The 11,788-nt window shown below is 55.3% G+C and overlaps 1 protein-coding gene across 3 annotated transcripts; it reads right to left on the bottom strand.

Annotated features, from left to right (window-relative positions):
• Positions 1–4,215: 4,215 nt before the first annotated feature.
• On the bottom strand, positions 4,216–11,662 carry LOC138224408 (large ribosomal subunit protein P2-like). Of its 3 annotated transcripts, none has more exons than XM_069181516.1 (5): positions 11,553–11,662; positions 10,382–10,505; positions 10,246–10,294; positions 5,304–5,399; positions 4,216–4,322 (listed from the first exon to the last, which is right to left on the bottom strand). In XM_069181516.1, the coding sequence occupies exons 2-5, from the start codon at positions 10,502–10,504 to the stop codon at positions 4,246–4,248; spliced, it is 345 nt and encodes a 114-aa protein (XP_069037617.1). In that variant the 5' UTR covers position 10,505; positions 11,553–11,662; the 3' UTR covers positions 4,216–4,245. The 3 variants fall into 3 exon arrangements, with proteins under 3 accessions (XP_069037617.1, XP_069037618.1, XP_069037616.1); XM_069181517.1 differs by having other exon boundaries at positions 4,216–4,319; XM_069181515.1 differs by having other exon boundaries at positions 10,246–10,505.
• Positions 11,663–11,788: the final 126 nt, after the last annotated feature.

Here is an 11,788-nt window from a genome sequence, read left to right as displayed (position 1 = left end):
ACCAGCACCATTTAAACCATCCTGTCCCTCTTCCCGCTGCTCGGCATTGAGTTTACTCCCAGAGAGCTCTACTTGGTGATTCCTAAACCTTGTGTCACTCTGGATTTTGGACTACCCCTTTTGCCATTTGACTTTGTACCTCGCCTCTCGATTCGGCTTGTTTGCCTCCGGTGTCTGTCCTGGATTTCAACCCACCTTACTCCCTTTGCCCACGATCTCGCCTCTCGATTCTGATTGTTTGTTGCCGTGACTACCAGCTACTCCTGCAGCTGCACAGGATCCATATCTCCTCATTAGTGTATCCTTACACCCACTCTCTCGACCTCAGAAGCCTGGGTCCAGCGGTACAAATAGTTGTCACGACTGGAGACTTCCTTGGTTCCAGTGGACTTCCAGTGGATGGCCATGACACTTTTCTGTGCCCTTCACTTTCCACAGAGCATTGCAACAGTGTAGTGTCCCATCACACCATACTGGGGCATCAGGACCCATACAGACTGCAGGGTGAGCGCCCCCTGCTGGCCCCACTAACACCTCTTCTAGCAGCAGCCTCAGCTTTCCCAGGAGTCTCCCATCCAGGTACTGGCCAGACACACTGCTGACCTGCCATGGGCTGCCAGCTGGGAGCTGCAGGGTGACATGGCTGCTGGCCCCATCTACTGTAAATACAATCAAAAACAATCTTGTACAACTGCATCAAAGTTTAACAAGAAGTTCCACCTCAATGGTCACATTAATCTAATTTAGGGAATGACAATTATTATTAAATAATTATAATAATAAATTCCTTAGACTTACATAGGACTTAGCTCTTTACAGGTAATGGGGATCCCCTCCACCCCCACCAGTGTGCAGCCCCCCCTGGATGATGCTCCAATCCCCTCACACACACCAGCTCTCAGTGGGGAGGAGAGCAGAGTGATGAAGCCAGTTCAGAGATAACCACTCACATAAGCTCTCACCATTTTAGTGGGTTTGGTAGTTTCAGGAGATATTTAATGGCATTATAATATTACGGTAGGCTTTCAGTGTATCTGTGATTCTTTGCCATGTGTCTCCTCTGGGTTTTGCGGGGCTGCTGTCCTGCTCCGTACCATGAGAACAGGTCTTTCTTCGGAACAGTGCTCCAAGCAGACCTGTAGCCTGTGACACCTGAAACACCACACTGGTGTTTCGGATGAGACGTCCTGACTCTCTGTGGTCATTAAAAATCCCAGGGCGCTTCTCGAAAAGAGTAGGGGTGTAACCCCGGTGTCCTGGCCAAATTTCCCCCCTGGCCTTTACCCCATCATGGCCTCCTAATAATCCCCCTCTATGAATTGGCTACATTACTCTGCTCTCATCCCCACTGATAGCTGATGTGTGGTGAGCGTTCTGGCGCACTATGGCTGCTGTCGCATCATACAGCTGGGGCTGCGCATTGGTGGTGGTGGAGGGGAGTCCCCATTACCTGTAAAGCGCTTTGAGTGGAGTGTCCAGAAAAGCGCTATATAAGTGTAAGCAATTATTATTATTATTATTATGTGGGGGAAGGGTTTCAGGCTTGACCCTCTCAGACCTGCTTTAGTCAGATAACTAAAACCAGTTTGGCTGAAGCCAGAGTTACCCTGAACTCAGTTATGGGGTAAGTTATATCTGGGTACTGTAACTTGAGAAAAGCTGGAATTAGTTAAACCTGCTTTGTGAAGCTGCCCTGCCTCTCCTCCACTAGCACTCTGACTGACAGACAGAACGTTTAATCCTCTGGTTTGTTTTAATCAGGAAGACACAGACACAGAAACAGCAATCCTGCAGGAAAGTGAGTTCTGTATTCTGACATTCCACAGAAATAATCATTAACTGGAGCAGCTTTTTCCAAACAGGACTATAGACACAGAGGACATGAACTGGGTCATCAGCAGCAGCTTTGTTGTAGAGAGGGACCCCTCACCCTCTCTGCTCTGACAGGGGGACCCCTCACTCTCTCTACTCTAACAGGGAGACCCCTCACTCTCTCTGCTCTGACAGGGGACCCCTGACTCTCTCTGCTCTGACTGGGGGACCCCTCACTCTCTCTGCTCTGAATAGGGGGACCCCTCACTCTCTTTGCTCTGACAGGGGGACCCCTCTCCCTCTCTGTTCTGAAGGTGACCCCTCATTCTGGTGTCCCCTCTCAGGAACAGAGCACAAAGAAGCCCAGTGACTCACTCAGGGGACACATGAAGAGTCAGGAGTCAGTAAGAGGACACGAACCTGGAACCTTCCTGGCCACAAACAACCTGAACCCCTGGAGCGCTGGGTGTCCTGCCTGTCTTTCCCCTTCCTCTTCCTGTGACAGTATTTCCATACAGAAGGATACTCAGAAACAGCTTTCCTCAGATTTCTCTCAAGTATGCTTACTTGTTTACATTTTACTTTCACACATGTGAACTGCTCGACCTTTAACCCCCATCTGACCCGCCCCGTCCCAGAGCGTCACACCGCCGTCCGACCCGCCCCAGAGGACCGACCCATCGCGTCACACCGCCGTCCGACCCGCCCCGACCCAGAGGACCGACCCATCGCGTCACACCGCCGTCCGACCCGCCCCGACCCAGAGGACCGACCTGCGTCACACCGCCGTCTGATCCGTCCAGACACCTGGGTCTGATCCACCACCGGGATCCTACCTCTGCCCCTCAGTGAGTACAGACACCTGCACCACACACTGGTGACACCCAACCATGGATCACACCCCACATTAATGCACACACAACTACCCCACACAGCCGGTAACACACACACAGCTACCCCCACTGCCAGTAACACACACACAGCCACTAACGCACACAGCTACCCCACACAGCCGGTAACACACACACAGCTACCCCCACTGCCAGTAATACACACACAGCCACTAACGCACACAGCTACCCCACACAGCCGGTAACACACACACAGCTACGCCACACAGCCGGTAACACACACAGCTACCCCCACTGCCAGTAATACACACACAGCCACTAACGCACACAGCTACCCCACACAGCCGGTAACACACACACAGCTACCCCACACAGCCGGTAACACACACAGCTACCCCACACAGCCGGTAACACACACACAGCCACTAACGCACACAGCTACCCCACACAGCCGGTAATACACACACACAGCTAGCCCCACTGCCAGTAACACACACAGCCACTAACGCACACAGCTACCCCACACAGCCGGTAACACACACACAGCTACACCACACAGCCGGTAACACACACAGCTACCCCCACTGCCAGTAACACACACAGCTACCCCACACAGCCGGTAACACACACACAGCTAGCCCCACTGCCAGTAACACACACAGCTACCCCACACAGCCGGTAACACACACAGCTACCCCACACAGCCGGTAACACACACACAGCTACCCCACACAGCCGGTAACACACACACAGCTACCCCACACAGCCGGTAATACACACACACAGCTAGCCCCACTGCCAGTAACACACACAGCTACCCCACACAGCCAGTAATACACACACACAGCTACCCCCACTGCCAGTAACACACACACAGCCACTAACGCACACAGCTACCCCACACAGCCGGTAATACACACACACAGCTAGCCCCACTGCCAGTAACACATACAGCTACCCCACACAGCCGGTAACACACACACAGCTACCCCACACAGCCGGTAACACACACAGCTACCCCACACAGCCATTAACACACACACAGATACCCCACACAGCCATTAACACACACACAGATACCCCACACAGCCATAATCACACACACAGCTACCCCCACTGCCGGTAACACACACACAGCTACCCCCACTGCCGGTAACACACACACAGCTACCCCCACTGCCGGTAACACACACACACACACAACTACCCCACACAGCCACTAACACACACACAGCTACCCCACACAGCCGGTAACACACACACACAACTACCCCACACAGCCACTAACACACAAAGCTACCCCACACAGCTGGCAACACACAAAGCTACCCCACACAGCCGGCAACACACACACAGCTACCCCACACAGCCGGCAACACACACACAGCTACCCCACACAGCTACCCCACACAGCCGGTAACACACACAGCTACCCCACACAGCCGGCAACACACACACACAACTTACTCCATACAGCCGGTCACATAGACACAACCACCCCCCACAGCCATAATCACACACAACTAACCCAGTGAACACACACGGAGGAGGATTTCTGTGAAAAAGGTTTTATTCTTTTGGATCAATCAAACAGGCCGAATCCCATATCGTCATCAGACTCTTCTGACTCCTCCTTCTTCTCCTCCTTCTTCTCTTCTGCTGCAGAGAGAAAGAGAGGGGTTAACACACTGACACCGAGCCACGCACAGAGGGGTTAACACACTGACACCGAGCCACGCACAGAGGGGTTGACACACTGACACTGAGCCACGCACAGAGGGGTTAACACACTGACACCGAGCCACGCACAGAGGGGTTGACACACTGACACCGAGCCACGCACAGAGGGGTTGACACACTGACACCGAGCCACGCACAGAGGGGTTGACACACTGACACCGAGCCACGCACAGAGGGGTTGACACACTGACACCGAGCCACGCACAGAGGGGTTGACACACTGACACCGAGCCACGCACAGAGGGGTTGACACACTGACACCGAGCCACGCACAGAGGGGTTGACACACTGAGAGGAATCTCTCTATATTCCAGTGTAACGGCCTGTAACAGGAGTCACAGTTCCCTCTTTCAACAGGTCTGGAGCCACAGCCTGAAGAACGACCACAGTTCAAGTTCCTGAACAACTGACCAGTAACTCCCAACTGTTCCTGGTCCTTAAATAAGGACACGATTCACGGTGACCTAAGACAGCTAACTGCACTGGGCTGGACACCCCAGCTGTACACTGGGGCGCTGAGCAACAGACTGTACTGTAGGTTCAGGCACTATATATGACTGTGCACCAGGACTGCCTGTAGTGCAGAGGGTGCGAGCGTTGACTGTGCACCAGGACTGCCTGTAGTGCAGAGGGTGCGAGTGTTGACTGTGCACCAGGACTGCCTGTAGTGCAGAGGGTGCGAGTGTTGACTGTCCACCAGGACTGCCTGTAGTGCAGAGGGTGCGAGTGTTGACTGTGCACCAGGACTGCCTGTAGTGCAGAGGGTGCGAGTGTTGACTGTGCACCAGGACTGCCGGTAGTGCAGAGGGTGCGAATGTTGACTGTGCACCAGGACTGCCTGTAGTGCGGAGGGTGTGAGCGTTGTGCCCGGTGCTGTACAGTGCTGCACTATAACCTCACCAGCAGCGGGTGCAGCAGCAGCTGGTCCTCCAGAGGCTGCAGAGCTAGAAACTGCCACAGAGCCACCTGCAGGCACGCTGGCCAACTTCCCATAACCTGAGAAAGAGAAAAAGAGAAGTTTAACATGCTGACAGCTACACTGACAGTGCTGCTGCTCTCCTACAGCCCCACAGTGCTGTAGACACACAGCTCCACTGTCAGTCCTGCTCTCCTACAGCCCCACAGTGCTGTAGACACACAGCTCCACTGTCAGTCTTGCTCCTACAGCCCTGCTGTGCTGTAGACACACAGCTCCACTGTCAGTCCTGCTCTCCTACAGCCCTGCTGTGCTGTAGACACACAGCTCCACTGTCAGTCCTGCAGTGCTGTAGACACACAGCTCCACTGTCAGTCCTGCTCTCCTACAGCCCTGCTGTGCTGTAGACACACAGCTCCACTGTCAGTCCTGCTCTCCTACAGCCCCACAGTGCTGTAGACACACAGCTCCACTGTCAGTCCTGCTCCTACAGCCCTGCTGTGCTGTAGACACACAGCTCCACTGTCAGTCCTGCTCTCCTACAGCCCTGCTGTGCTGTAGACACACAGCTCCACTGTCAGTCCTGCTCTCCTACAGCCCTGCTGTGCTGTAGACACACAGCTCCACTGCCAGTCCTGCTCCTACAGCCCCACAGTGCTGTAGACACACAGCTCCACTGTCAGTCCTGCTCTCCTACAGCCCTGCTGTGCTGTAGACACACAGCTCCACTGTCAGTCCTGCTCTCCTACAGCCTTGCTGTGCTGTAGACACACAGCTCCACTGTCAGTCCTGCAGTGCTGTAGACACACAGCTCCACTGTCAGTCCTGCTCTCCTACAGCCCTGCTGTGCTGTAGACACACAGCTCCACTGTCAGTCCTGCTCCTACAGCCCCACAGTGCTGTAGACACACAGCTCCACTGTCAGTCCTGCTCTCCTACAGCCCTGCTGTGCTGTAGACACACAGCTCCACTGTCAGTCCTGCTCTCCTACAGCCCCACAGTGCTGTAGACACACAGCTCCACTGTCAGTCCTGCTCTCCTACAGCCCTGCTGTGCTGTAGACACACAGCTCCACTGTCAGTCCTGCTCCTACAGCCCTGCAGTGCTGTAGACACACAGCTCCACTGTCAGTCCTGCTCTCCTACAGCCCTGCTGTGCTGTAGACACACAGCTCCACTGTCAGTCCTGCTCTCCTACAGCCCTGCTGTGCTGTAGATACACAGCTCCACTGTCAGTCCTGCTCTCCTACAGCCCCACAGTGCTGTAGACACACAGCTCCACTGTCAGTCCTGCTCTCCTACAGCCCTGCAGTGCTGTAGACACACAGCTCCACTGTCAGTCCTGCTCTCCTACAGCCCTGCTGTGCTGTAGACACACAGCTCCACTGTCAGTCCTGCTCCTACAGCCCCACAGTGCTGTAGACACACAGCTCCACTGTCAGTCCTGCTCTCCTACAGCCCTGCAGTGCTGTAGACACACAGCTCCACTGTCAGTCCTGCTCTCCTACAGCCCTGCAGTGCTGTAGACACACAGCTCCACTGTCAGTCCTGCTCTCCTACAGCCCTGCTGTGCTGTAGACACACAGCTCCACTGTCAGTCCTGCTCTCCTACAGCCCCACAGTGCTGTAGACACACAGCTCCACTGTCAGTCCTGCTCTCCTACAGCCCTGCTGTGCTGTAGACACACAGCTCCACTGTCAGTCCTGCTCCTACAGCCCTGCAGTGCTGTAGACACACAGCTCCACTGTCAGTCCTGCTCTCCTACAGCCCTGCTGTGCTGTAGACACACAGCTCCACTGTCAGTCCTGCTCTCCTACAGCCCCACAGTGCTGTAGACACACAGCTCCACTGTCAGTCCTGCTCTCCTACAGCCCCACAGTGCTGTAGACACACAGCTCCACTGTCAGTCCTGCTCTCCTACAGCCCTGCAGTGCTGTAGACACACAGCTCCACTGTCAGTCCTGCTCTCCTACAGCCCCGCTGTGCTGTAGACACACAGCTCCACTGTCAGTCCTGCTCCTACAGCCCCACAGTGCTGTAGACACACAGCTCCACTGTCAGTCCTGCTCTCCTACAGCCCTGCAGTGCTGTAGACACACAGCTCCACTGTCAGTCCTGCTCTCCTACAGCCCTGCAGTGCTGTAGACACACAGCTCCACTGTCAGTCCTGCTCTCCTACAGCCCTGCAGTGCTGTAGACACACAGCTCCACTGTCAGTCCTGCTCTCCTACAGCCCCACAGTGCTGTAGACACACAGCTCCACTGTCAGTCCTGCTCTCCTACAGCCCTGCAGTGCTGTAGACACACAGCTCCACTGTCAGTCCTGCTCTCCTACAGCCCTGCTGTGCTGTAGACACACAGCTCCACTGTCAGTCCTGCTCTCCTACAGCCCTGCTGTGCTGTAGACACACAGCTCCACTGCCAGTCCTGCTCCTACAGCCCCACAGTGCTGTAGACACACAGCTCCACTGTCAGTCCTGCTCTCCTACAGCCCTGCTGTGCTGTAGACACACAGCTCCACTGCCAGTCCTGCTCCTACAGCCCCACAGTGCTGTAGACACACAGCTCCACTGTCAGTCCTGCTCTCCTACAGCCCTGCTGTGCTGTAGACACACAGCTCCACTGTCAGTCCTGCTCTCCTACAGCCTTGCTGTGCTGTAGACACACAGCTCCACTGTCAGTCCTGCAGTGCTGTAGACACACAGCTCCACTGTCAGTCCTGCTCTCCTACAGCCCTGCTGTGCTGTAGACACACAGCTCCACTGTCAGTCCTGCTCCTACAGCCCCACAGTGCTGTAGACACACAGCTCCACTGTCAGTCCTGCTCTCCTACAGCCCTGCTGTGCTGTAGACACACAGCTCCACTGTCAGTCCTGCTCTCCTACAGCCCCACAGTGCTGTAGACACACAGCTCCACTGTCAGTCCTGCTCTCCTACAGCCCTGCTGTGCTGTAGACACACAGCTCCACTGTCAGTCCTGCTCCTACAGCCCTGCAGTGCTGTAGACACACAGCTCCACTGTCAGTCCTGCTCTCCTACAGCCCTGCTGTGCTGTAGACACACAGCTCCACTGTCAGTCCTGCTCTCCTACAGCCCTGCTGTGCTGTAGATACACAGCTCCACTGTCAGTCCTGCTCTCCTACAGCCCCACAGTGCTGTAGACACACAGCTCCACTGTCAGTCCTGCTCTCCTACAGCCCTGCAGTGCTGTAGACACACAGCTCCACTGTCAGTCCTGCTCTCCTACAGCCCTGCTGTGCTGTAGACACACAGCTCCACTGTCAGTCCTGCTCCTACAGCCCCACAGTGCTGTAGACACACAGCTCCACTGTCAGTCCTGCTCTCCTACAGCCCTGCAGTGCTGTAGACACACAGCTCCACTGTCAGTCCTGCTCTCCTACAGCCCTGCAGTGCTGTAGACACACAGCTCCACTGTCAGTCCTGCTCTCCTACAGCCCTGCTGTGCTGTAGACACACAGCTCCACTGTCAGTCCTGCTCTCCTACAGCCCCACAGTGCTGTAGACACACAGCTCCACTGTCAGTCCTGCTCTCCTACAGCCCTGCTGTGCTGTAGACACACAGCTCCACTGTCAGTCCTGCTCCTACAGCCCTGCAGTGCTGTAGACACACAGCTCCACTGTCAGTCCTGCTCTCCTACAGCCCTGCTGTGCTGTAGACACACAGCTCCACTGTCAGTCCTGCTCTCCTACAGCCCCACAGTGCTGTAGACACACAGCTCCACTGTCAGTCCTGCTCTCCTACAGCCCCACAGTGCTGTAGACACACAGCTCCACTGTCAGTCCTGCTCTCCTACAGCCCTGCAGTGCTGTAGACACACAGCTCCACTGTCAGTCCTGCTCTCCTACAGCCCCGCTGTGCTGTAGACACACAGCTCCACTGTCAGTCCTGCTCCTACAGCCCCACAGTGCTGTAGACACACAGCTCCACTGTCAGTCCTGCTCTCCTACAGCCCTGCAGTGCTGTAGACACACAGCTCCACTGTCAGTCCTGCTCTCCTACAGCCCTGCAGTGCTGTAGACACACAGCTCCACTGTCAGTCCTGCTCTCCTACAGCCCTGCAGTGCTGTAGACACACAGCTCCACTGTCAGTCCTGCTCTCCTACAGCCCCACAGTGCTGTAGACACACAGCTCCACTGTCAGTCCTGCTCTCCTACAGCCCTGCAGTGCTGTAGACACACAGCTCCACTGTCAGTCCTGCTCTCCTACAGCCCTGCAGTGCTGTAGACACACAGCTCCACTGTCAGTCCTGCTCTCCTACAGCCCTGCAGTGCTGTAGACACACAGCTCCACTGTCAGTCCTGCTCTCCTACAGCCCCACAGTGCTGTAGACACACAGCTCCACTGTCAGTCCTGCTCTCCTACAGCCCTGCAGTGCTGTAGACACACAGCTCCACTGTCAGTCCTGCTCTCCTACAGCCCTGCTGTGCTGTAGACACACAGCTCCACTGTCAGTCCTGCTCTCCTACAGCCCCACAGTGCTGTAGACACACAGCTCCACTGTCAGTCCTGCTCTCCTACAGCCCCACAGTGCTGTAGACACACAGCTCCACTGTCAGTCCTGCTCCTACAGCCCTGCTGTGCTGTAGACACACAGCTCCACTGTCAGTCCTGCTCTCCTACAGCCCTGCTGTGCTGTAGACACACAGCTCCACTGTCAGTCCTGCTCTCCTACAGCCCTGCTGTGCTGTAGACACACAGCTCCACTGCCAGTCCTGCTCCTACAGCCCCACAGTGCTGTAGACACACAGCTCCACTGTCAGTCCTGCTCTCCTACAGCCCTGCTGTGCTGTAGACACACAGCTCCACTGTCAGTCCTGCTCTCCTACAGCCCTGCTGTGCTGTAGACACACACTCTCAGACAGCTACACCATCAGTGCACACGCACAGAGAGACCAGGGCTCACCTTGGGCGATAACATCCTGCACATTTTTTCCACTGAGCTCATTGATGACCTGAAAGAGAGAGAAGAGATTAACAAAGGTTAATAAAGTGATGTCTTGACAGTACAGGACTAAGTGTCCCTGCAGTACAGGACCCACCTTGTCCATGCGTGTGTCATCAGCCTCAATACCGACACTGTCCAGGATCTTCTTCAGCTCCTTGGAGCTGGGATTCTCAGTCCCACCCAGGGCGGCCAGGAGGTAAGCAGCAATGTAACGCATCCTGCAGGAAGAGAGAAAGAGTCACAATCTGAGAGAGATCCGTATGGAGCACAGCTGGACTGCACCGTGACCCAGATCTGTACACAGCTGGACTGCACCATGACCCTGATCTGTACACAGCTGGACCGCACCATGACCCTGATCTGTACACAGCTGGACCGCACCGTGACCCAGATCTGTACACAGCTGGACCGCACCGTGACCCTGATCTGTACACAGCTGGACCGCACCATGACCCTGATCTGTACACAGCTGGACTGCACCGTGACCCAGATCTGTACACAGCTGGACCGCACCATGACCCTGATCTGTACACAGCTGGACCGCACCATGACCCTGATCTGTACACAGTTGGACCGCACCATGACCCAGATCTGTACACAGTGACAGGACTGTCACTGTCCGTCTCTCCCTGAAACACTGCCCAGTCTCACAGTGCACGGTGCATGAATACACTACGATTAAAACGTTATATAACATTTTTTAACATCACTTTATTAGCCCTATACAATTTCTTGCATTAAGAACTCGTCTTTTCACACACCACAGCCTGCTCTCCATGAGACACAGACACAAGACAGGGAGAGAAGCTGGGGGTCAGAACGCAGGGTTAGCCATTGTACAGCGCCCCTGGAGCAGTTGGGATTAAGGGCCTTGCTCAGGGGCCCAACGGAGTAGGATTCCTCTGCCGGCTGCGGAATTTGAACCGGCAACCTTCCAGTCACAGGTGCAGATCCTGAGCCACAGAGCCACCGCTGACACATACTCTAAACCGATTTTATGTGTTACTCTATGGCGCAACGTGAAGCTATAACATCAGCCCGCGTGCGATCTGGATGTCTCGCGTCTACAGTACACTAGTCCACAGCGCCGCGCTGGGACGGCTCCATCGCCACCAAACACGCGTGGCGTGGATCGAGCTTTATTTCTCAGATAGGCGCACAGCAGATGAACCGGACCGGGATCGAGCAGGACTGAGCTATAACTCCCCGTCCTGGTCGGTTCTGGCCAGGTTCGGAAGGTATGGGTCGGGTTTTCGGACACTCACTTGTCGGAGAAAGAGACCGCGTGTCCACTAAGGCAAACGGAGCAACAGAAAGGAAGGAGCACAGCCGCAGGAAACGGAAAGAGAGAACCTACACAGGGCGGGACTAGAACAGCTCCAGTAATACGCCTTTTAATTGGTGGAGAAGCCACGCAGTCCCGCCCAGTCGAGCACCGCGAACTAACACTGCCCGCTATTGGAGAGTCTTTCAGAAAGGGGTAGGTCAGTCTGGATGAGAC

Source organism: Lepisosteus oculatus, chromosome 21 (assembly GCF_040954835.1).
Source record: "Lepisosteus oculatus isolate fLepOcu1 chromosome 21, fLepOcu1.hap2, whole genome shotgun sequence".
Taxonomy (NCBI): domain Eukaryota; kingdom Metazoa; phylum Chordata; class Actinopteri; order Semionotiformes; family Lepisosteidae; genus Lepisosteus; species Lepisosteus oculatus.
The sequence above is the reverse complement of the archived record's forward strand: the minus strand, read 5'-3'. Positions and strand labels throughout refer to the sequence as shown.